Source organism: Pseudopipra pipra, chromosome W, assembly GCF_036250125.1.
Source record: "Pseudopipra pipra isolate bDixPip1 chromosome W, bDixPip1.hap1, whole genome shotgun sequence".
NCBI lineage: Eukaryota > Metazoa > Chordata > Aves > Passeriformes > Pipridae > Pseudopipra > Pseudopipra pipra.
In genome coordinates this window covers 42,865,014-42,889,876 of record NC_087580.1, presented here as the reverse complement: position 1 = coordinate 42,889,876, position 24,863 = coordinate 42,865,014, and the positions used below count along the sequence as shown (strand labels likewise).

The 24,863-nt window shown below is 51.8% G+C and overlaps 2 protein-coding genes across 4 annotated transcripts; both read right to left on the bottom strand.

Moving 5' to 3' along the window:
• Positions 1-11,332: 11,332 nt before the first annotated feature.
• On the bottom strand, positions 11,333-15,729 carry LOC135405058 (maestro heat-like repeat-containing protein family member 7). The gene is made up of 11 exons (XM_064639776.1): positions 15,628-15,729; positions 15,295-15,443; positions 14,213-14,350; positions 13,808-13,922; positions 13,499-13,636; positions 13,112-13,288; positions 12,829-12,978; positions 12,569-12,670; positions 12,079-12,181; positions 11,750-11,806; positions 11,333-11,600 (listed from the first exon to the last, which is right to left on the bottom strand). Exons 1-11 carry the CDS (start codon positions 15,727-15,729, stop codon positions 11,494-11,496), a joined length of 1,338 nt encoding a protein of 445 aa, XP_064495846.1. The 3' UTR covers positions 11,333-11,493.
• LOC135405099 (uncharacterized) lies at positions 14,752-17,996 on the bottom strand. Of its 3 annotated transcripts, XR_010425736.1 has the most exons (8): positions 17,456-17,994; positions 17,152-17,216; positions 16,690-17,037; positions 16,204-16,354; positions 15,890-15,954; positions 15,628-15,777; positions 15,295-15,443; positions 14,752-15,025 (listed from the first exon to the last, which is right to left on the bottom strand). XR_010425736.1 is itself a non-coding variant. In XM_064639812.1 (6 exons), the coding sequence occupies exons 1-6, from the start codon at positions 17,574-17,576 to the stop codon at positions 15,748-15,750; spliced, it is 780 nt and encodes a 259-aa protein (XP_064495882.1). In that variant the 5' UTR covers positions 17,577-17,994; the 3' UTR covers positions 15,593-15,747. The 3 variants fall into 3 exon arrangements, 2 of the variants coding, with proteins under 2 accessions (XP_064495882.1, XP_064495880.1); XM_064639812.1 differs by lacking the exons at positions 14,752-15,025; positions 15,295-15,443 and having other exon boundaries at positions 15,593-15,777; XM_064639810.1 differs by lacking the exons at positions 14,752-15,025; positions 15,295-15,443; positions 15,628-15,777; positions 15,890-15,954 and having other exon boundaries at positions 16,006-16,354; positions 17,456-17,996.
• Between the last annotated feature and the right edge of the window lie 6,867 nt (positions 17,997-24,863).

Here is a 24,863-nt window from a genome sequence, read left to right as displayed (position 1 = left end):
CAGACAAAAGGTGCCACCACAGGAAACTCTTGGTGCCCAAGAAGTGCCCAGGCTGCCCCAACAACTCTACCTCAAAGCTTCTGGACTTTTTTTCCTGCTGGAAAGAACTGCTGTTCCCTTTTTTCAGCCCTGCTCTGCAATGGCCGGTCCCACCTCCTGGAAAATTGAATCCAACTGAAGATTCCTGCCAGACAAAAGGTGCCACCACAGAAAGATCTTGCTGCCCAAGAAGTGCCCAGGCTGCCCCACCAACTACACCTCAAAGCCAAAGCTTCCAGACATTTTTTCCTGGTGGAAAGAGCTGCTGTTCCCTTTTTTCAGCCCTGCGTTGCAATGGCCTGTCCCACCTCCTGAAAAATTGAATCCAAATGATGATTCCTGCCAGACAAAAGGTGCCACCACAGAAAGTTCTTGCTGCCCAAGAAGTGCCCAGGCTGCCCCAACAACTACACCTGAAGCCAAAGCTTCCAGCCTTTTTTTCCTGGTGGAAAAAACTGCTGTTCCCTTTTTTCTGCCCTGCGCTGCAATGGCCGGTCCCACCTCCTGGAAAAATTTACTCCAAATGAAGATTCCTGCCAGACAAAAGGTGCCACCACAGAAAGGTCTTCCTGCCCAAGAAGTGCCCTGGCTGCCCCAACAACTGCACCTCAAAGCCAAAGCTTCCAGACATTTTTTCCTGGTTGAAAGAGCTGCTGTTCCCTTTTTTCAGGCCTGCGCTGCAATGGCCGGTCCCACCTCCTGAAAACTTCAATCCAAATGAAGATTCCTGCCAGACAAAAGGTGCCACCACAGAAAGTCTTGCTGCCCAAGAAGTGCCCAGGCTGCCCCACCAAATGAACCTCAAAGTCAAACCTTCTAGACTTTTTTTCCTGGTGGAAAGAGCTGCTAATTCCCTTTTTTTTAGCCCACTCCTGAATAGGTCAAAGTAACACCCAAAATAGACTCCAGATAAAGATTCCTGCCAGACAAAAGGTGCCACCACAGGAAGCTCTTGCTGCCCAAGAAGTGCCCAGGCTGCCCCAAAAACTGCACCTCAAAGCCAAAGCTTCCAGACTTTTTTCCTGGTGGAAAGAGCTGCTCTTCCTTTTTTTCAGGCCTGCGCTGCAATGGCCGGTCCCACCTCCCGAAAACTTCAATCGAAATGAAGATTCCTGCTAGACAAAAGGTACCTCCACAGGAAGCTCTTGCTGCCCAAGACGTGCCCAGGGTGCCCAACAACTGCACCTCAAATCCAAAGCTTCCAGCCTGTTTTTTCCTGGTGGAAAGAGCTGCTGTTCCCTTTTTTCAGCCCTGTGCTGCAATGGCCTGTCCCACTTTCTGGAAGATTGAAACCAAATAAAGATTCCTACCAGACAAAAGTTGCCACCACAGAAAACTCTTTACTGCCCAAGAAGTGCCCAGGCTGCCCCAACAACTGCACCTCAAAGCCAAAGGATACAGATTTTTTTTCCTGGTGGAAAGAGCTGCTGTTCCCTTTTTTCTGCCCTGCGCTGCAATGGCCGGTCCCACCTCCTGGAACATTGAATCGAAATGAAGATTGCTAGAGAAAAGGTACGACCACAGGAAACTCTTGCTGCCCAAGTAGTGCCCAGACTGCAACAACTGCACCTGAAGCCAAAGCTACCAGACTTTTTTTCCTGGTGGAAAGGGCTGCTGTTCACTTTTTTCAGCCCTGCTCTGCAATGGCCTGTTCCACCTCCTGGAAAATTGAATCCAACTGAAGATTCCTGCCAGACAAAAGGTGCCACCACGGAAAAGTCTTGCTGCCAAAGAAGTACCCAGGATGCCTCAATAACTGCCCCTGAATCCAAAACTGCCAGACTTTTTTTCCTTAGGGAAAGAGCTGCTGTTCCCTTTTCTCAGCCCTGCGCTGGTATGGCCTGTCCCACCTCTTGAAAATTGAATCCAAATAAAGAATCATGCCAGACAAAAGGTGCCGCCACAGAAAGCTCTTTTTTGCCCAAGAAGTTCCCAGGCTGTACCAACTACACCTAAAGCCAAAGCTTCCAGACTTTTTTTCCTTACAGAAAGCTTCTGTTCCCTTTTTTCTGCCCTGCGCTGCAATGGCCGGTCCCACCTCCTGAAAAATTGAATCCAAATGAAGATTCCTGCCAGACAAAATGTGCCACCACAGAAAGTTCTTGCTGCCCCAGAAGAGCTCAGGCTGCCCCAACAACTGCACCTGAAGCCAAAGCTTCCAGACTTTTTTTCCTGGTGGCAAGAGCTGCTGTTCCCTTTTCTCAGCCCTGTGATTCAATCGCCGGTCCCACCTCCTCAAAAATTGAATCCTACTGAAGATTCCTTCCAGACAAAAGGTGCCACCACAGAAAGTTCTTTCTGCCCAAGAAGTGCCCAGGCTGCCCCATCAACTGCACCTGAATCCAGAGGATCCAGACTTTTTTTCCTGGTGGAAAGAGCTTCTAATTCCCCTTTTTGCAGGCCTGCGCTGCAATGGCCGATCTCACTGAAACAGGAGGCCAGGCCCAAAAGAGTTAACTAAGAAATTTGGGCCTGCTAACAAGCTACCAACATCCAAGACGATCTGTGTTCGTTCTGTTCTACTTACTGGACCAAAGCTTCAGAGAATAGTACAAGAACATGTAATAGGACTAGAAGCAATAAATTAGAAATATAACAGGATCAGGTAGACATTTGAATAGGAGAAATAGGCCGGGAGCCAGGGCTTTTCCCAAGCTTCAGTGAGCAGGTCAAGAACAATGGAAGAGAAGAAAGGTCAGGCTGAAGAAGATGAGTTTAAGCCCCCAGACCAACCAAAATTGAGGGCCAAGACAAGCACCGCCCCAAACCCTGCCTGAGCTCCAGCTATACTCCACCTATTATTAATATGCATTGATAGATGTTGTAATCACTTGAATATGCATTTAATCACATCTGAAGATTGTATAAAAATGCTGATTTTGTGTGAAGCCTTTGAGCAAGTTTGTCCAGCGTGAGCTGGCTTGCTCCCAGCATCGAATAAACAAATACCTTGCTGCTTAAAGATAAAAAAAAATCTCTGAGCAGTTTCTCGGACCGATTTTTCGGATTCACTTGGCGACCTGCAGCAGCACACCTTCTCCACCCGGCTGCGGAATCCCCCGGAGGACGGGACCCCCTTGGGCGCCCTCGGGTAAGTCTTTCTACCCGAAGGGGCTCCCTTCTTCGGTGGCTTCTTGCGGGGGCTGGACAAGAACACTGCCTATTGATAAAAGGTATTTGTATCTGGTTTCTGGTTTTGTTTGTTCTGGTTCTGGATACCCGTGAGTCGAGGCGGGACGCCGTCTCGCAGGGGACACGGGAGAGGACGCTCTCCCGGGGGAATATCCCCTCTGGTCTGGTCTGGTCTTGTTTTGTTTGGATTTGGCCCAATATTGTTATTGTGTACCTGATATATCTTGCTTACCTTGAAACATCCAGGAGCACATAGTTAAAGGTATTATCATGCTAAGAGTTGCTATATGAGAGGTAGTGCTGAAGAGTTAACTATAAGCACATCACTTTGGATAAGACCGAGAATTAAGATTTGTCAGTTTTGCAACTGTTAGTTATATGTATGAGCCTTGTGTAACAGATGTAAGGTTTGCCTCCCCGACAGACAAGGTTGGGTAGAACCAGTGTGCATATTGCAGAAAAGAGGGACACTGGAAGCAAGAATGCCCTGAATTAACAGGTGGAAATACAGGCACAGGAGAGGCTGTTGTTGCTTACAGAGTACTGAGTGAAGGGGGGGCCGGCAGGCCACTGCTAGGGGACCTGCTGGTAAAAATTAAGCTAGGGGAAGAAAAAGAAGAATTAGATTTTCTAATTGATACCAGGGCTACATTTTCTGTTTTGAATTAATACTTAAAAGTGATAAATATGTTTAAGTTGTGGGTGCCACTGGCCAATCAGAAAAGCTTTCTTTTGAAATCCCTAAAGTTCAAAATTGGAAAACAAATGGGAGTGCATCAGTTTTGGTATTTACCAAATTTATCCAAACTCGTATTGGGCAGAGACCTACTAGAAAATCTGGGAGCTGTAATAGAATTCAAACAAGGTAAAATTGAACTTAAGGTAAAGGAAGAACAATTAATAGCAGTGATTTTTTAGATCAGGTATACCCAGGAGTTTGGGCTATTGAAACACCAGGAAAGGCAGAAAGAGCAGCTCCCATTGAAATAGAATTACAGACAGGAGCAAACCCAGTAGTTAGGAAGCAATATGCACTGAAGCTGGAAGATAGAAGAGGAATTGAGCCAATAATAGACAACTTTTTGAAATTAAGGTTTTGTAGAGTGTGAATCAGATTTCAACACCCCAATTTTACCAGTCAAAAAGACAAATGGAACACATAGGTTGGCTCAGGATTTAAGAGCAGTAAATAAAATAGCTAAAACATACATGCAGCTGTTGCAAACCTATATACCTTATTAACAATATTAAAAGAAAGTGTAATTTGGTTCACAGCATTAGACTTAAGAGATGCCTTTTTCTGCCTTCCCTTAACACAGGAAAGTCAAAGGATATTTACCTTTAAGTGGGAAAATCCCACCACAGGAAGGAAAACTCATCTCATTTGGACAGTGTTACTTTAAGGGTTAGAAAATATTCCCACAATTTTGGGAATTAATTAGCTAAAGAATTGGAACAATGGCAGTCACACCGGGAAAGGGTGTACTTTTATAATATGTGAATGATCTATTGATTGTTACTGAAAAACAAGAAGAATGTGCCCAATGGACAGTAAACCTCTTAAACTTTATGGACTTAAATGAGTATCGAGTCTCTCAACAGAAAGCACTTCCAGTGCAGAAACAAGTGGTGTACCTGGATTACAAAGTGTCTGAAGGACAATGATCACTGGGGACAACAAGAAAGGAAACTGTCTGCCAGACACCGAAACCACAGATGGTGAGAAACCTTCAAGCCTTTCTAGGAATGACAGGTTGGTGTTGTTTATAGATATATCAGTATGGGCTAATTGCAAAGCCTTTATATGACCTGCTGAAAATTACTAAGGGCAACCTCATCTGGACCCCCGAAGCAAGTGGAGCCTTCAAACAGCTGAGATGAGAACTCACAAGGACTCCGGCGTTGGGTTTGCCTGACGTAACGAAGCCCTTTTGGTTGTTCTCCCATGAACGACAAGGAATGGCTCTGGGGGTCCTGGCTCAGCTGGAAATAAGAAACAGAAAAGCTGATGCAGAAGCTGAATTAGCTGCTGCAAGAAGTAAAGAACTATCAGTAGCAGCTTTAGTGCTAGAAGAACTAGACACAGATCAACAGGTAGAATATCAAGAAACAGATTATAAGTGGATACATGAAAATGAAGGTAAGGTGTTAGACAATAGATGAGGTTAACTAAAAACAGGTCAGTTAATACTGTTAGAAAAATTAGTGTGGCAATTTGTAAAAGTAAAACATGATAAAACTACTGGGGCTTAGACTCACTCTATTAGCATTTAAGGACTAGAGTAGCAGGACCAAATTTATTTACCACAATAGAGCAAGTCACATCCCAATGTGAACTTTGTCTTTAATACTGGAACAAAAAAACACCAAAGGGCAATAAGTAAAGGGCATTTCCCAGGTGAAATTTGGCAAATTAATTTCTCTGAGCTCCCAAGAAAAGGGGGCGGGGGGGTCCTGTTATCTCTTAGTTTTGACTGACACATTTTCTGGATGGCCTGAAGCTTTCCCATGTAGAAAAAAAATGAATCAAAAGGAGTGGTTAAAGTCTTGTTGAATGAGATTATACCATGATTTGGAATGCCTAAGAGCATCTCTTCAGATAGAGGTTCACACTTTTGTGCACGAATTGTACAAGCAATAAGTAAAGCACTAAAAATCAATTGGCAACTGCATATGCCCTACAGACTCCAAGCAAATGGGCAAGTAGAAAAGATGAATCTAAAATATGTCAAGAAACAAATTTTCATTGGTATCAAGCTTTACTTATTGCTTTAATCAGGCTAAGGGTCAAGCCAAGATCAAAAGAGAAACTGAGTCCATTTCAAATTCTATTGGGCAGACCCTACATGATGCAAACTGTGAATAGTGAAGCTGTAGATCAAATCAGTAATCAATATGTGTGTGATCATGTTATGGCTGTAGGAAAACAATTGCAGAAAAATGCTACAGTGGTGTTAGAACACCAACCCAAGCAGCCTGATTGTAAGTTACATCCATTCAACCCTGGTGATCAGGTATATGTTAAGAATCTTTCAGGAGATCCACCACGGGAGAAGTGGGATGGACCCCAGCAGGTGCTGATGACCACCTTCACAGTGATCTGGGTGAAAGAGAAACCCACGTGGATCCACTACTCTCGAGTCAAGAGGGTTCCAGAGGAAGCATGGACCTCGGGAGAGGAATCATCTACTATCAAGCCTCCTCAATGCTGATCTTTGGACTGATAAGTACATTAGTGTTAAATCAAACTCTTGCCCAAAAATTATTATGGTCTCAGGCCTATAATGGGAATTCTAGTCTATGATTTGCTATAAATACAGATATTCTGAATTCATCTGAACTGAACCAATACAATGCATCTGTTATAGTCCTCCAAGGAACAAGGGTACTGAACAATTGGTAAAATCCTGGTACCCCATACGATGCAAGTGTTTTAATAGGCACAGATCAGATGGTCACCCAGAATTGACGTTACTGTGAAATGTAATTAGTGGCTGATCAGTGTTGGCACACCTTCACTCTAGATAAATCAGTTTCTGTGATGTGTCAGTGGACATTCAGGGAAGGAAATATAACCAGGAGATTTCCAACCAGCAAATCTCCTACCACCCCATTGACTAAGACCACCACCAGTTCTACAACTCCTTCTTTAGCCTGTGAGAGTGTCCACAATTTAACTTTTGCTGGACCTTACATGATTAGACACTCAAATGAGCAGAAGCTGTTGTTAGATCCCACATATTCACTGAAGAGGGTTCGAATACACCTTCAAGTAAACACATCAAACATACAAAAAGATTGTCAGCCCTGTATTCAACAAAGCCTTAAAGGCTGGCATGCATAGATGATGGCCAGATCCCCTCGTACCAGAATTCAAAGAGATGTAACCGGATGGTTTGGCACAGGATTAGGTGTATTAAACACCATAGATCAAGAAGTATTAGTGAATAAACTAAGTGCTGTCACATCTGATCTAGGAAAATTCAAAGTCCCTTTAAGATCATCTTTGCTCACTTTGGCAGAAACACAATCATTGGCAGTTAAATTGTTAACATTAGTAGCTAACCACACTGCAAAAGATTTCACCAAAATTATTGACTATGCTGGTGTCATCCATAAAAGGTTTGCATTTGCAATACAATGTCTCCAAACTCAACAGTGGGTACAATCTGTAGCTGCAGGAATATTAAGAGAAGGAACTTCAGGAATATTACCACAAGAAGTAAGAGAAATAATAGCTAGAAACAGTTCTACTACACAATTTGAGAAAAATTACCAGGCGTGGTGGCAGTTAGGGAACTTCACTTACAACCCTCAACATGAACAAATTGAAGCTTATGTACTCATTATCAGTGCAGCCAAAGAAAAGACCATCTTTCCTATCCTGACATTAGGAGCCATACACCAAAATGTAATTGTCAGACCCATAGACCATAATGTTTGGGCAAGTTATGATCACACCAAGAAGAAGTGACAGTCAGTCAGTCCTGAGGCATGTATTCCTAAAGGACAATTAGGATATATCTGTGAAAATGCTGTAGTAGGAAATGAAGATTTATGCTTAGATGCTGAAGATAGTGTGTGTACCTTTGAAATGCTTCCCCATGCTAAAACCCAATCACAAGTCTATTACGTAGGAAATGGATGTGCATGTGTTAGAACCTTTTGTGTTAATTTTACCATAGATACTTGTCATGAAGTAGTGAGTGGTACTAATTTTTTTGTTTTACTAAAATAATAGGCTGTGACTTTGATTATATCATTCTAGTGACTACTAGACAACTGATTGAAGCTGATTATACAATGTATCATGATGTGCCAAAATTGCAGACAGGAATGAACACTAATCTTTTAAAGCAATGCTTAAACATCCTGATATAGAAAAACTGGTCCAGGAAGTAAACAGAATGACTAAACGAATGCTCTGGCAAGTAGAACATGACACTGAAAACATAAAAACTGTTTTAACCAAAGTAGAAAAAGTGGGAGAGCACCACTGGTGGGACATCTTTACAGGATACTCCCCTACAGCATCACAAGTGTTCCACTGTTTGATACATCCAATATTGGTATTAGGAGCTAGCATGATTCTACTACTGGTCCTAATTGTTTGGCTATGGTACAAATCAAGCATCATGGTTAGAAGGATGCAGATAATGTGGGCTGTGATGAATACCTATCAAAATCCATTGGAACTTGACAAAAGAATTTGTAAATTCTAAACAAAAAGGGGGGAATGAAACAGGAGGCCAGGCCCAAAAGAGTTAACTAAGAAATTTGGGCCTGCTAACAAGTTACCAACATCCAAAACGATCTGTACTCGTTCTGTTCTACTTACTGGACCAAAGCTTAAGAGAATAGTACAGGAACATGTAATAGGCCTAGAGGTGATAAATTAGAAATGCAGTAGGATAAGGTAGACATTTGAATAGGAGAAATAGGCCTGGAGCCAGGGCTTTTTCCAAGCTTCAGTGAGCGGGTCAAGAACAATGGAAAGGAAGAAGGGTCAAGCTGAGGAAGATGAGTTGAAGCCCCCTCCCCTATGGAGGAAGATGGGAACTACCCTCCGAAATGGGGAGCCAAGAGAAGCACCGCCCCAAGCCCCACCTGAGCTCCACCTATACTCCACCTATTATTAATATGCATTGATAGATGTTGTAATCACTTGAATATGCATTTAATCATATCTGAAAATTGTATAAAAGTGTTGATTTTCTGAGGAGCCGGCGAGCAAGTTTGTCCAGCGCGAGCTGGCTTGCTCCCAATGTTGAATAAAAAAATACCTTGCTGCTTAAAGATCAAAAAGTCTCTGAGCAGTTTTTCAGACCGATTTTTTGGATTCAGGGCTGCTGCCTGTCTCCTGCCCCAAAGAGCTGTGCCCCCGGGGGACTTCTCTACCAGAGGGCAGCCAAAGCCAAGGGGCACTGAGGTCTGCCCTCTTGCAGGTGGCTGTTGGGAGCGGCAGCTGGAGAATTAGTGGCAAGACTTGGCATCTGTCAGAAGCTGTTGCTCCTTCCTGGCATGATTTTTGGGTGGAAGTGATTAGCAGCAGCACAAAACCACCATCAGCTGCTGAGTTTCACAGGACAATTAGATTGGACAGAGAGACTCAAGCTTCCTTGTGTTCTTTTTGCTTGTTTTCTTGCCTTCTGGAAAAAAAATCAACCCAGTTTCGCATGTTCAACACTCTGGTTTCTGTGTGCTCAGCTGTGGCCAGCAGCTGATGTCCAGTCCATTGGGGAAGTGCAGGGGACTGGGAGAAGTCTGGGATGAGAAGCTGTTCTGTGTCTCCCATGAAGGTGCCACCCGCCTGAAGGAGCAGCCAAGAGAAGTGCTGGAAACAGAGACGTTCTGCCAGTTTCTGCTCTCAGGTGGACACAGGGCCCACTTGTTGCCAGGGCTCCCGGAGATTGGATCCGGGAACAAGGCAGGGCCGTGCACTGGTAGGGAATGGGCTCCAGTAGGACCAAAGGAGGAACATCCAGCAGCAAAGTGTGAGCTGGTGAACTGGGCCATCTCTTCAGCAGACACCACAGTGCTTACTTCCCTCCATCCCTGAAGCTCCACCACACGAGGCCCTGCTTTGCTTCAGCTTCCGCTGCTTCTTCCTTTGTTGCCCTCAAGTGCTGGACGTAGACTTTAGAAGCCCATGCCTGTGTTTTGAAGGTGCCTGTGTGGAGGAGAGGTTGAACAGCTGCAGCCCGAGGCTGGTGTCCCAGCAGAGTCTCTAAGGACACCTGAGTGTGGAAGGCGTGTCCAGCCTCAAGCAGGGCCACTGAAGTCAGTCAGGATGTCAGGCTGCAGCTGAAGCTGCCAAGGGTTGCTGTGAGGCTGGGGAGTCACTGGAAAGCTGTGGTGGCCACTTGCCCTGAAGCCTTTTGCCAAAGTGGGTGCAACTGTGCCCACAGTCTGCCCACTTTTGGTGTCCTGGCGGGTGTGGGTGCCTGGGTGAGGAGGCCCAGGCGTTGTGGGTGCTGCTGCTCCTGGGCAGCCTCTGGTGCTGTTGTCTGTGGGGCGGAGCCGCTTGGGCAGCAGCGAGTGCGCAGCCCTGCCCGAGGAGCCCAGCGCCCTGCCCGTGGTGGCAGCAGCTCTGCGGGCCCAGAGCTCTGGCTCAGGGGGGTGTCGGCCACAGCCCTGTGGCCTGGGCAGCCACGGGGGCCCGGGCTGGCCGCCAGCCCTGCTTGTGCCACTGCCCCTGGCCGGCAGCACCCGGCGGACATGCCCCGGCAGGGCCCCCTTGCCCTCCTTGTCCCCAGCCAGGCCAGCCTGGCCCCCTTGGGGGTGTGCCCACCCTGCTGCTGAGGCCCGGCCTCCAGGGCTTCTGCCACAGGGCTGGGAGATGCCTCAGGAAAGCACGAGAGCAGCTGGCTGGCAGGGAAGGAGGTGGCTGCCTGGGGGCTGCTTATGACCTCTGCCCCCCCAAGTCCTGGGGGCCTTTCCCTTCACCCTGCCCCTTGGGGCCTGCACCCAGTCTGTCCCCTCGCAGCCTTCTGCCACCCATCCACTCCCAGATTCCCCTCAAGGCTTCCCTCTCCCTTGTCCCATCAGGGCCTCCACAGCACCTCACCCCTTCCTGGCCTCCCAGTGCCCCCTCCCCTGCGGGTCTCCCCCAGCCCCGCCAACCTGCCCGGCAGCGGCGCAGCCCTGAAGGAGCTCCAGAGGAGCTGCTCCAGAGGCACTTGGGAGCCCGGAGCAATCCAGCCAGCAACACACAGGCAGGACACCGACACTGCTTCCTGGCTGGGGAGGGCTTGTGGCCATCTCCAAAGACAAGGTGCTCAGGGTTCCCCACAGCTCCAGCCTCTGCCCCTCCACTCTGCTGCAAGCGTTGAGGCTCCAGCAGAGCCACCAAAGGCCAAGGGGCTTCTGCCCACTTTTGCTGGCACACTGCACAGCGGGGCAAGTGTTGCTGAGCACAGGGAGCTCTTTTCCCCTCTTCTCCAAGGCCCTGTGCACACTGGGCACCAAAAAAAACTCCTGGGCTTCTGTATGTGATAACATGGATGTAATATTCCCATGCTGAGCTCAAAGCAGGTGCTTGCAGGGAAGAGGCATCTTCCCCACAGGCTCAGGTGGCCCCAGGAGATGGAGCTTCCTGCATCAGTTCTCCACAGAGCTGCAGCAGCACAGGCAGACACTGCCCTGCAGAAAAGGTTGGGTCTTCCACTCCCTGCACAGCCAGTCTTGGAGCTGCTGGAATCTGCAGTAGGGAGCCATCTGTACAGCTCTTGGCACGTAGCAGTGTTGAATTGCCAGGCCTGCCATGGTGAGTCTGATGTTTTCTGTCACACCTCTACGGGCTGGAAGAGGCAGCAACGGAGACTACCAGAATGGGAAGAATGAAGTTCTCCGTACAGCTCTGATGATGTGGAGCGTTTCCTGGGCCAGGTTTGAGACGGCAGGGCTGTCATCAGTCATGTCTTGAAGGGCTGAAAGAGAAAGGAAGAGAGCCAAGGTGAGAGGCCAGGGGTGTGGGGACGCGAGGAGCCCCTCCTGCCAGGGCCATCCCAGCCAGCTCTTGCCATAGCCAGGAGGGAGCAGGGCCCAAGGGGATCAGCTGGAAGGTGCCCTCGCTCACCTTGGCAGATGAGCTGCAGCTCTGGCTGCTCCTGCTTCATGGACCTGGCGGCGATCCCTGGGAACACAGAGCCTGTCAGGCCCCAGAGGCACAGGTCCCCTGCAGTGGCACTGCCAGCCCGGCCACACGGCCTCCTGCCCTGGCAGGGCTGAGCCCGGGGCCTTCCCGCATGGGGACGCCCCAGGGCTGGGCTGGCACAGGGCGGCAGCAGGCGCTCAGGGCCACTCGGGGCTCCACATGCCCTGGGCCGCATCCTGCTGCCGCTGCAGCAGCCGGGGCTGGGGCCAAGCTGCAGCGGGGTGGGGAGGGACCCCGGCCTTGTGGCTCACCCAGAAACTTGATGGCCAGCTTTCGCAGGGGCTCCTCTGGGCTCTCCAGGAACGGCAGGGCCTGGCGCACGTACTGGCCCGCTCGGCTCCTGTCCTTTTCCAGCTGCAAAGAGCGCCAGGGCATGGAGGGAAGGCTGGGCTCAGGCTCTGCCCCTTGGCCGGGCACTCCCTGCCCCCAGCACGGGGCTCCCCTGCCCACAGAGCCCTGAGGCCTGGCCAGCAGCTGCTGGGGCCAGGCTTTGGGGGGAGCAGAGGGCTGGGTGCTCCTGGGGAGCCGTGGGGCGGCCCTGCCCCACAGCCCAGCTGGGCCGGGGCTCCATGGCAGCCTGGCTGCGGGGGCAAGGGAGCCTGGAAAAGAGCCCGCACGCCCCAGGGAAGGGAGCAGTGTGTGGGGCACAGGCTGGCGTCTGTGGGTGCAGCAGTGGACACAGGCACCCTGCCAGCCCCACACATTGGGCATCAGGGGCTGGGGCTTTGGGGCCGTCCTTACCAGGCACTCGGGAAACCTCCACGGCTGCTCCATGGTCACCAAGTCCTCAAGATCCCACCACTTCAGGAACCTGGCTGCACCAAACAGTGCTCTCCAAGAGGCCTGCACAGCAACAGAGAGCGGGCCATGGCACCGCAGCCCAGGGCACAGCACCCGCATCCCTGCACCAAGGCCAGGAGGAGGCTGCAGGCGACCATGGGCCAGGGCAGGAGGCACAGCAGCCTCCTGCCATGGGGACAACAGAGCCCACGAGTCCTCACCTCTGCCACACGCTGGTTCTCATCGTGCCACTTGAAGTAGAATGGCACCAGACTCAGGTACACGTGTGGCTTTAGGCTCCTGCTCCTCTCTGTCGCCTCCATCAGCTCCTGGAAGAGGAGCATGGAGAGCTGCTGCAGCTGGCTGTGCTCCTGGTGCAAAGGAAGAGGAAAAGACCTCAGCACTGGCTTCTCCAGGCCCACCGGGGCACAGGCCTGAAAAGACATTGGGCCCAAAGTTTCCTGGCAGCACTCAGTGCCCACGATGAGGGGCACAGAGCCTTACGTTGTCAAAGAGTGGCCGCAGCGCCTCAAGCAACTTCAGGGCAGTGGGGCTGGATATTTTGACAATTTGGAAGCGCAGAATGTTGATGAACGCAGAGAGGGTCATCTGAACTGCGTCCGTGTCTGCATCCTGCAGTAGCTCCAGGAGGCTTTCACTCAGGCTCCGGATGCTCTTAGCCTGTGTGGAACACAATGCTGTGGTGCAGCCCCACGCTGCTGCCGCGGGGCCCAGAGGCCAAAGGTGCGTCCCAAAGGAGTCAGGCAGCTGAACGGGGAGGAGGAGAGCTGGGAGCAGCTGCCACAGCTGCCAAAGGCCAGCCAAGGCCAAGCTACTGCCTTGCACAGCCTCACGCTGCCGGCCCGGCTTCAGCCCCTGCCCCCTGCTCACCATTGCGGGATCCCTGCTGAACACCACCAGGCCTCGGAGCGCCAGGCGACGCCTCTCCGGGCACTGACTGCGCAGGTGCCTGGAAATAATCTGCAGGACGCTGGGCCCATATTGTCTGGGGTTCAGGCAGTGCAGGACCTGAAAGGCAGGGAGCAGTGACAGGGTGCCCGGCCGGCAGGAGCCCGGACCCGCCCGGGGTTGGGCCCAGGCAGCAGCACAGGGTGCAGGCACCGTCCCGGGCGGCTGCGGCTGTGAGAGGGCAGAGAGGGGGAGGCAGCTGGGCCAGGCAGCGCTCGCCATCAGGCTCACCTCCACCAGGAACGCCAGGGCAGGCAGTTCCCACAGGGGCTCTCCCCTGCTGAGCCGTGGGAGCAGGCTGATGGCGATGCGGCGACCGAAGGAGCGGGAGACACGGCACAGCTCCCTGCAAGGGGGAATAAAGGTGCCAGAGACCCTGAGCCAGGTGGGCAAAGCTCTCCTGGGACTGACTCACACAGGCCTGGTCTTTGGCCACCAGCCCAGGAGAGGACGTGGGCACTTTGGGAGGTGGCTCCTCCTGTGCAGCCGCCTCTCTCCGCCTTTTCCACTCTGCTCAGCCATCCCTGGCTGCCAAGGCCCTCTGGCCCAGCAGCACGGGCACTGTGTGAGGTGGCCTGTGCACAGGGCAGAAATGACCTGTGGGGGTGTGGGGCAGTGGGGAGAAAGGGCTCTCACCTGGCCAGCAGACCCACTGCATAGTGGTGGCTGTCAGCCTTGAGGAGCATGTCCCAGCCACACTTGCGACCGATCGCCATCAACAGGTCCTCATCCAGCAGCTGGCGCAGCAGGGCTTTAACAGTCTGCACTGCAAACCTGTGTGCAGAGCACAGCCCAGGTCAGGCACAGAGCCCTGGCCTCAGCCCCGAGGGTGTGGCAGAGAGAGAGGACTGGGATGGGGCACCTGTTGGGGTTTGGGGGAAGGCTGCGCTGCTCCCGGCATCGCCTCCAGAAGGTCTCAACCTCCTCTGACATCTCCTCTGTGCTGATGAAAACTTGGAAGAGTAGAGTCAGAAGGAGGCGCGGGAAATTGTCCTTCACTGCACTTGGGCACCAGGAGTGGGACAGCTGGATGATCTCCCAGAGTGCCACAGTTGCCTGCCAAAGACAAAGCACCCAGAGACAGCTCTCAGGGCCCAGATGTCCATGTGGCAGGGCCCAAGCGTGGCAGGGACAGGCCAGGGGAGACACAGGGGGATCCCCCAGTCTGGTGTCCCTGAACCTGCCCCTAAGGCAGGCTTGCAGCCCAGTGCCTGGGGCAGGGAGAAGCAGTGGTGAGGGAGGATGGAAAGGCGTCCCAGAGGCAACCTGGGGGCGAGCAGAGGCCAGCTCAAGAAACTCACAGCCAGGGCAAAGACATCCCTCTCATCCCCATCAGAGGTGCGTCTCCTGTGCGCTGGCCAGTATTCCAGCACACGGAAGAGGATCTGCAGCACCGGCTCCTTAGTCCATCTGGAGGAGATGAGTGTCTTCCACATGGTGCGAGCAGCTCTGTGGAGTCACAGCTCTGGCTCAGGGGGGTCTGGAACACAGCTCTGTGGCCTGGGCAACTGCGGGGTCCAGGTGACAGAGCCACGGTGCCTTGTGGGGCAGGGAGGCAGGCTGGCCTCAGGATTGGAGGCTGACATGCCAAAGCTGGCAAAGAGAGGAGCTGGAGTGTCCTGGAAGTCTCCATGTCTCTGGCACACCATTTGGGACAGGTTGTCCAGGGGAATGGGGTCTAAAGGCAGGTGAGCCCTCAAGGCAGGTGGGCCCCATACCTGTCACAGGCTGGGGCAGAGCGCAGCAGGGTCACTGCAACATCCATGGGGTGTGCCTTGGTCAGCAGGACAAGAGTCTTGTCCAGCCTGTGCTCAGCAGACACATTGGACGTGAGCCACTGGTGGATGCACCTGACTATGGCCGGCACCTGGAGGGGACACGGGGGACAGTTGGAGAGCTGCCAGAGCCAGTAACTTGCCCAGCTTCCCCCAAGAAGTGCTCCCCTTGCCACCAATCTCTGCTGGTCTCAAAGGCTGAGGGGGCCCAGCGCAGCCGACGTGAGGGGCCACAGCATCCCTGGGGGACTGGAGCCCTGGCCACAGGCTGCTTACTTGCTTTGCTTTGTAGACACCGTTCTCCACAAGCAAATCCAGCAGGGCAGCGCTGGTCTGGGCATTGAAGAGGTCCGAGTTTGCCGTGTCCCAAGTGGCCATGAAAGTGGCCTCTTCATGTCAAATGCACCTGATGAATCTGCAAACCAGCTACAGGAGAAAGGCAAGGAAGAGAGAGGGATGTCCCCTGGAGGGCTGCGACAGCGGTGCTGGGCTGAGCAGTGAGAGCAGGCCCAGCCCAGGCGGGGATGGCTGCAGGTACCTGTGCTGCCCTGCGGAAGCGGCCACGGGCACGGAGCTGCTCTTCTGTCCGCTCCTGGCCTGCATCTGGCAAAGAGCGAGCGTGCTCAGAGCTGAGGGTGTGCGGGAGAGGCCGGAGAACACAGCCCAGGCCTGGGCTCCAGGAGCAGGCAGGGCCAGCCCCGGGATGCCCAGTGGATGGAGCACGGCTGCCAGGAGATCAGCCCCGGCCCCTCTGCCCCCCTCCCTTTCCCTGAGCATGTCCAGAGGGGATGGGACAGGATGAGGCCAAGGGGGCTGCAGCCACCAGCCCTGTGGCCCAGCTCCAGCACTCACCCTCCTGCGGGGGCTGCACCTGCTGCACCTCTTCAGGCTGCTGTGTTGGACCAGCCCTAGGGCTTTCCTCCTTCTCCTCCTCCTTCACCCAGGCCAGCTTGGGCACCGTGGGGGGTCTCTGCTGCATGTCTCCATCTGGCATTATGGCTACCTGTAGCAGAGATGCCATGGAAAAGCTTTGGCTCCCCAAGTCCTGCAGTCGTGCCTTGAAGGCAGCTGCAAGAGAGAAGCCTGGGAAAAGCCTTGCCTCATCTAGTCCCACTGTCTGGCCTCAAGGGCACCTGCCCCAGGGACTGGAGATGCCTTGAGCAGCCCCAGGTCCCACAGTCTGGCCTGGAGGATGCACAGGGGAGAGGTGGAGAGCTGCCAGAGTGAGCAACTTGCCCAGCTTCCCCTGAGAAATGCTTCCCTTCCCAGCACACTGTGCCAGCCTCAAAGGCTGAGGGGGCCCAGCGCACCCAGCTTGGGGGGCCACAGGCTGCTTACTTCAGCAGAGACAGCTCTCTCCTCAAGAAACTCCAGGCTGGGGGTATCGGCCAGGCGCTGAACAGGCGCGGCGTCAGTGCTCGCCACGCCCTCCGTCGTTGTGGTGTCGGCCTCCTCCGTGAGACCAGGCAGCACAGAGTCACAGTGTGACACATCATCGGTGGACGTGGTGTCCCAGTGGGTTGTGTGATCACTGGTTGCGGTGTCACACTTTGCTGGGACAGCAGTCGACGCGGTGCTGACATCAGGCTTTGTCACCTGGGTCGGGATGGTGTCAGGCTGGGCCTGGACATCAGCTGGTGTGATCCTGGCCTTTCTACGCCGACTGCCCATGAATTTCATAAATGTCTGCAGGAGAAAGAAGGGCAGGGAAGAGAGGGATGTCCCCTGGAGGGCTGCGACAGTGGTGCTGGGCTGAGCAGTGAGAGCAGGCCCAGCCCAGGTGGGGATGGCTGCAGGTACCTGTGCTGCCCTGCGGAAGCGGCCACGGGCACGGAGCTGCTCTTCTGTCCGCTCCTGGCCTGCATCTGGCAAAGAGCGAGCGCGCTCAGAGCTGAGGGTGTGCGGGAGAGGCTGGAGAACACAGCCCAGGCCTGGGCTCCACAGGCAGGGCCTGCTCTGGGATGCCCAGTGGATGGAGCACGGCTGCCAGGAGTTCAGCCCCTCTGCCCCCCTCCCTTTCCCTGGGCATGTCCAGAGCAGATCGGACAGGATGAGGTCAAGGGGACTGCAGCCACCAGCCCTGTGGCCCAGCTCCAGCACTCACCCTCCTGCGGGGGCTGCACCTGCTGCACCTCTTCAGGCTGCTGTGCTGGAGCAGCCCCAGGGCTTTCCTCCTCCTTCTTCCTCCGGAACAGCCTGAGCAGGCTGAAGCGTCTCCCTGCCATGCCACAGTCTGGTGTCCAGGGCACCTGCAAGAGAGAAAGAGAACCTCGGAGAAACTCCGGGCCCTAAGTCCTGCAGAATGGCCTTGAGGCCACCTGCCGCAGGGATTGGAGACACCTCGGAGAAGCTCCGGGTCTCCAAGTCCTGCAAAAGGGTCTCAAGGGCACCTGCCACAGGGATTAGAGACACCTCGGAGAAACTCTTGGGTCTCCAAATCCTGTGGAAATGCCTCGAGGTCACCTGGAAATGAGAAAATCCTCCAAAATGCTCCGGGTCAGCAAGGCACGAGTTGGCTGCGCGGGGGCTCCGCACAGCACCGCTCTGTCCCGTCCTGTCCCATCGCCTGCTCCGAGGAGCACTGTTGACACTGTGGCCGTGTCACCAGCAGCACCTCTGTCACCGCGGGTCATAAAGGGCCCTTGGACACCCTGCCCCCTTCCATCCCACCGACCATGCCCAGCGTGTCACAAAGGGCCCTGGGACACAGTGCCACGTGGCCTGGGGCCTCCCCCAGCCCCGCCAACCTGCCCCACCTTGGAGGGAATCCACTCTCTGAAGTATCTAATCTGGCTGGACCTGAACTGTAGGAACGGCTCAAGAAATGAGCAAACACTCCCCTCCTGTGCCTGCTCACGGCAGCACAAGGAGCCCCCTCGGCTGCCGACTCAGTCGCAGCAGGAAGGGCACGGGGCCTTCCACACAAGCTGGCACGGCCTCCTTGGGAGAAGTGCTGGCTGGTGGCCATCCTAAACGGGGGGGGCTGACACCGAGAAGGAAGGTGTGAGCAAGGGCACCAATGCTTTTGGGAGCCCTTTGGCCAGGGCTGCACCCAAATCAGCAGTTGTGGCAAGTCCTGGCCAGAGGAGACCTGCCACCGCCCAGAGTCCTGGCAAGGCTGCTGCCCGTCTCCTGCCCCAAAGAGCTGTGCCCCTGTGTATTAGTTCATTTGAATACATGCCCGGAATAAAGACAAGTACAACAGACATTCAAACACTACAAAAAATCTTTTATTGCAGTGAGAACAGAAAAAACTACAGGCAAAGAGAATCAAAAGCTGAAAAAGAATACAAAAAAACTGCTTTATCGGTTGGCATTCATAGAATACTACGAACAGCTTTTGTTATAGTATTAACTTGAAAAAATGGAACTAAAGGGATATCAAAAAAGGATATAAAACATTTGCTTTCTCGGTTGCTTCCTATCAATAAACTGTGCTTACCCACACAGACAGGCCAGGGCTGCCAGGATCTGCAGCAGCTGGTCGGTGCCCGTGCTTAGCGGGCGTCCCGGTGGAACAACAGAGTCTCCATGGCAGGATGAGGATCGCTCACCCCAGCAGTCCTGACACCCCATTTTATCAGCTCCACATTACACCACGTAGGGCCAGTACACAGTATAAGGTGATGCTTGAGTGGCAGCCAAACCCCGCCTGTTCATCACCTGATAGCAACAGTCTGTGCATGCCCTGCTGTAGGGCAAGGGGCCAGCGACCCCTGCCCACAGAATCTTCCTCTCACCATCATCTTTCTCACCCCTATGTATGACCTCTACCATTGTGTTTCAAGGGTAGATGTATCTATCTTGCAATATGTAGCAAAACCAAGGAAGAACTCAGCTCTGATAATAGGGGATATCAAGCTGACTTGCTAAAAAGTACAATGGACCTTACAATTCGCTTGTGCCATGAAGTTACATTGTACCATACTCTAGCTGGTTTCACATCCTAATATGATTTCTTTCTCATGCCTCTATGCTCCATTGATCATCTAATTCAAAAGTACCCCCCTTACAGACATGAAACAGTTTAAAGTCCTGTAGATGTAGAGATGAAAAAGTCATATCTAAAATGTAGTGCTAGCTTGTTCCTAAGTATTTCCAAAATTCCTTCCCAGCAGGTGCCAGGATGGGTGGGCAGGAGGTGACTTGCTTTATTCAGACCATTCTTGTACGTGTGACTGCTGCTCTTTCACCCCTCTCCCCCTATTTCTGGGTTGGTTTCTAGAGCTGTTTTTGAAAGAAACACTTCTTTCAATCTCACACGTGAATATTTTCAAAGAAATATAAGATGTGAAAATCTAGTAAAACCAATATTTAACAAAATGGTGAAATCACACTCCTTTATGTACCCTGAGCACTCTGCTACTGGCAGTTTGTGTAGTTCTCCATATACTGGAAATGTAACTAAGGATCAAGAAATTTTCGGTGTTCTTTATTTCCTTTTAAATTTTTTTTCTGTCATCAAATTGGGTGCAGGATTTGGTCCTGTCTTTGTGGAGGATGAATGCCACTGTCTTTTTATGTTTGATATTTTATTGCTCAGGGGGACTGTCAGTGGGAGAAGTGGTGGGAAGGATCCTCCCCTCAGGGGCTGGAGCTTCAGCTTCTAAAGAAGGCTGTACTTAATCAAAGAGCTGCAACTCAGGATTTCTCCTGGCCTTCCTGAACTTTTCATTTAGGGAGCTGAGAGTGCCCAGGGCACAGCCAGGTTAATGATTAACTCTTCCAACACTGCCCTCATCCTGAGGATATCCTGTCATCCTGAGAAGGAGGAAGGGAGATGCTGTGCCTATTCCCTGTGGCTGTGCAGGAAGCAAAATCTTCAGAGCCATGGCCCTTCTGGAGGAGTTGATCTTGTGTTATTCCTCAGTAGTCAGCACTGAAAATTCTGTATCCGAGACACTGAATGAAAAGGAGAGTTGCTGAGAGGCTTGTTTGGGGGAGAGTGTTTTTTTGGTTTGTTTTTGTGGGGGTCTTTTAGTGTCAAATGAAGGTTGGATCATGAAAATCAGTCTTGTCACAGACAAAAACTGTAAAGGCATTTAAACGCTTTCAGTCACTGTGACCATTTCCTTCTTTCACTTTCTCACCACTTGCAAATCAGAGACAGTTCCTAGAGGACAGGAGAATAAAATAAACAAAAAAAAAGAAATTATTTTTCTACTCAAGGCCTGTGTCAGGTCTGTTTTGAATGCATTTGAATCCTACTGCTTCCATGCTCTTTTTCAAGTAGCACCAGATAAGTACCTGTGAACTGCTGAGATGAGAGTGATCATTCTTCCTTCACAAAAGGTTTCTCTTTTTTTTTTCCTGTCCTGTGTCCCTATTGTGTTCTGTGTTATGGAGTGACTATATTTTTGTTCTAAGCTAATTCACTGCTGCTGTTTTGGGTACAACTAATGTCAAGCAGAAAACCCATAACATGCCAGAAACAGGCTACAGTGGGTTGAAGACACAGCTTATGTTTGACTGTGTGTAAATACAGAGAGTTAGTTGGGTTTATCTGATAGCCTGGCAGAAAGAGAGAGGAGCAGGACAAACTGTTTTCAGTAACTGTGCTGTTCAGGCACCTGATAAGATGGAGAGTGCTTTGGAACTACTGATGTGCTTTGAATAAGAAAAGAATAATCAGGTCCATTGGCACTGGCTTATCAGGAAGGAAGTAAAATGCCAGCACTTTTACATGAGCAAAAGGAAAGGTTTTAGACATTTTGGGCCATTTTTCCACTGACATTAAATAGCAGGGTGCTTTTGAGTGTGCTGTAAGGAGTGGAAGGATTTATTACCTTGACAGAATTACAGGTGAATGTGTTCAGAGAGGAGTCCTCAGCAACAGTAACAGCTCTTTGGATAAGTGGCCACATCTATTCCTGCTTTTGGTAGAGATTCAGGAATTCTATCCTTTCTTTCCCCCTGAAGTGCAGTGGCTCACTTACAATGTGCAGCTTTTCAGAGTGTAACACACTTGTGCATTTTGTAATATCCTGGTAGCATGTTTGATATTGGGCGTGTAACAGGTTGTTCATAAAATAATGCTGGATCACTGACTGGTGTGTCCTCTGCCTTCAGTCACTGGGTATTTTCATGTTCCAAAAAGAATATATCTCAGCCTGTGCTGGGAAGGGAAGGTGTGATTCACCATTAACTTACCCCAGCAGGCATGAAACATGCTCAGATGCACTATTATCTTCTCAAAGTTGACTGATTTTTATTTTTGTACCTTTTCAAAATTTATTTCTAGGTTCTTTCACATGCTTACAATTAATTTGGTGATATTCAAATTCGATGAATGGTAGTGCAAGAACACATTTGATTGATTTGGGATTCTAATTGATTCCTGTCAATGAGATCCCTGTGACACTCTGAAATCAATGATATGTGATTCAACCAAGGCACCACTGTTCTGTACATTAGGTAGCAGTTGGGAATTTAGGAACTAAATGTTCACAAGGTATAAATGGAGAAAATGTTTAGATTTCCATAGCCCTTTGTTTGGCATTTATTCACCCAAATATGTTTCTTGGGAAAGTTAGTTTTCCAAAGGGCAGGCTTTCAGTAAAAGAAAGGTCATTGATTTAAGGTTGATTAAATTTTAGCTAAAAACAACAGGCTCCATTGGGATGTAAAATAATTTAAGTATTTCCTGCAGGCAACCTTCATGCTTTAGAGCTGTTGCTCAAAAGTTTCATTCTTCTATGAAGATGTCAACTGTAAATATAAAAATGCATCACTGAAAATGTAATGGTTCAAAGATTCTAACTGAAATAAAAATTCCTGACTGGGGAAAGCACTATAATCAAAATAAAGTGCTCTTAACTTGTTTTTTCCTGTGGAGGCCGCATTTGAAAAGAGTGCTTCAAGGCAGCAGGGTTGGTAGGGAATGCCAATTTTTATTTATTTATTTACCTAATCTCCCCCACAGATGATGACAGTCCAGCTCTGGAATCAGCAACACACTTCAGCCACTAATACAAGGCAATATGTGAGCTGCTGCTGCTTCCAAAATGCAGTATCCTGGCATTTCAGTCAACTTTATAATCTGGCCAAAACTCACTTGGCAATCTTAAAATCTAGCTTCTGAAGCACTTTTATTTCTGAAAGCATTTAATGTCTTTTTATATCTTTTTAGTAGATATTAAATTTCTTGGGAGCAGTGGCCAGGATGTACACTTGATGGATCACTGGGGTGGGGACTCTCCCCCCACCTCTCACTTTTTTTTCTTCCCCTTTAATTTTAAAACGAGGTGTGATAATTGTGCATTAGGTAATGCTGGAACATGAATCCTGCAGATGCAGCTGTTTGACAACATTAACGTGGGGGGTTTGTACCATTGTTAGGTAAGTTAGCAGAGATTTTCCAAGCTAAGAAGGACAGCCTGCTGCCAAGCTCTGGCATCTCTCTTAAGAAATCTTTTGCTTCAAGGATACCCTGAGGGAAATGATGACTGGATGCTTTTCTGAAGGCACAAATGGCCTGTTTTCTCTTCCATAGCATTCAGAATGGGACTCCTTGTTCCAGCCTGCCTGCTCAGGGTTTTGTGGTGCTGGGTTAGGGTTTTCATGTGGGTTTTCTCCTGGGATAAAGTTGTGTACAGTGAATATTGATTATTCATCCCATGTCTGGGTCACTGTCTACATCTTGAATTTAACTCAGAGCCTGTGTAAATGAGGAATGCATTGAAACAAAGTCAAGGATCCTTCAGTAACTTGTTTTCTCTGAGTTCAACCTTCTGAGACCTCTGGTGAGTCTGGCAGGGCAGTGCCTGTGTGCAGAGGGGCAGGGAAACAGAGTCCCAGCACAGCAGCAGTGCCAGGGAGCAGCAGCATTTGGCCTGTTGAGAGCTGCTCTTTTTCTCCTGCCCCCCTCCCCTTCTGGGCCTCGGCTGAGGCCTCAGTGCTCTGGGCCTTGGTCCCTGGGCTGGGCTGGGTCAGTCCTGTGGCCATGGCACTGCTGGCATGAGCTGGGCTCCACTGCACTCTTTCCACCACACAAGGGGCTCCATTTGCTCCGGGCACAGCCTGAAGCCTCAGCTCTTCTTCTCAAGGGCTCTCAAGAAGAAGGCCAAGGAGCAGACTCTCCAGAGGGTCCTTGCCTTGCTGGTTTCTCCCTGGAGTCCCTGTGCTGCCCTCAGGGTCCCACTGTGGGGGCTGTGGGGCTGAGGCTGCTCCAGCTGGTGCTGGTGGTGGCCAGTGCCCCTGGAGATGGCAAATGGGGCCTGAGGAGCCCGGGGCCGATTCTCTGCTGCTGTGCTGGGGAGCGGGGCTGGCCCTGGGGCTGCAGGAGCTGCCTGAGCTGAGGATGTGCTGAGCATTGCAGACCCAGAGGGCCTGTCCCTGAGCTCCATGGCCTCCATGTCCTGCTGCAGGGCCAGACCTGAGTGTGCTGCTCTGCTGGGCTGGGGCAGGGGCAGGGAGATGGGGGGACCAGGGAGGGGCTGGACTGGGCAGTGCCAGGGAGGGGAAAACCCCAGTGTTGAGCTGAAGTGTGTGAGTGGGCAGGGTGGGGGCTCTGCTGCTGCTTGGGCACCTCTGGAGTCAGCGTTTCCTTTGGCAGCACAACTTAACTCAGACAAGATAGTTTTCCAATGTTGGCTTTCCCCCCTCTTTCCCAAGGTTTTCTTTTTTGTTTTTTGTTCCCCTGAGGGGAAAAGGGGGAATAGAAGATCACATGCTGATAGAGATCACATGCTGATCTCTGGTTTTATCTGTATACAAAAGGGAGCTGGGGTGGGGAGGGAGGGGGGAGACAAAGCGATTTCTCCCTCTATTCTCTCTCTTTTATCCCATTCCCGCCTCCCTCGCCACACCCCGGGCGACTGTTTCACCGCCGCCCCTCCTCGCCCGTCCCGCGGGGCAGCTCTTTTAGCTCCGGGGCGGCGGAGACTCCCCCGGCGCGGCCCTTTGGTTTTCCTTGGTTTATTCTCCGGAGCTGATTCCGTTCCGAGCTCGCCCCCCCTCTCTGGCGACCCCCGCCAGGGCCCGTCCCGGGGCGGCTCCTTCAGTGTCACGGGCGGCGGGGACCCCTCGGGGCGGCTCCCCCAGGGCCCCGCCCGCCGCCGCCGCTCCCCGGGGCCCTCCCCGCTTCCTGCCGGGATCGGACACCGCCGGCGGCCCCGGCCCTGCCGGGCTCCATCAGCCTGAGGAATTGCTGCCAAGGAGGGGCCGGGGGCTTCCTCTTGGCCTTCGTCTCCCTGGCGCTGGGGCTCGGCTTCTACCTGCGCCAGAAGGTGAGGGGGGTCCCAGGGGGTCGTGTGTCCCCCCAGAGCGTCTGTGCCCCCCCGGGGACCCCCCACCCCGGTGTCACCCCCTTTTCTCTCCCCACAGAGCTCCTGAGACGGCGGCGGCCGCAGCCCCTCCCCGGGACCTCGGGCCCAGCCTGGACCCCTCCTGTCCCTGTGAGGATTTTGGGGGGGTCGTGTGTCCCCCCCTCCCCTACTGCCACTCCTGATCCCAGGAAAGCTTCCCTGCTCTCCCCAGTCCCGGTTATTGGGGGGCAGTGCGGAAGGGGCTTG

Bases quoted from the DNA above. Each gene is read 5' to 3' on its own strand.
- LOC135405058 (XM_064639776.1), bottom strand. From the start codon at position 15,729: ATGGCCACTTGGGACACGGCAAACTCGGACCTCTTCAATGCCCAGACC. The intron at 12,979-13,111 runs GTAAGGCTCTGT...CCTTTGCACCAG, and splicing joins TGCGGCCACTCTTTGACAAC to GAGCACAGCCAGCTGCAGCA. The intron at 12,182-12,568 runs GTAAGGACGGCC...CGCTCTTTGCAG, and splicing joins GGAGGTTTCCCGAGTGCCTG to CTGGAAAAGGACAGGAGCCG.
- LOC135405099 (XM_064639810.1), bottom strand. From the start codon at position 17,576: ATGGCAGGGAGACGCTTCAGCCTGCTCAGGCTGTTCCGGAGGAAGAAG. The intron at 17,038-17,151 runs GTACCTGCAGCC...TTTCTCCTGCAG, and splicing joins GCTTCCGCAGGGCAGCACAG to ACATTTATGAAATTCATGGG. The intron at 16,355-16,689 runs GTAAGCAGCCTG...TCTCTGCTACAG, and splicing joins AGAGAGCTGTCTCTGCTGAA to GTAGCCATAATGCCAGATGG.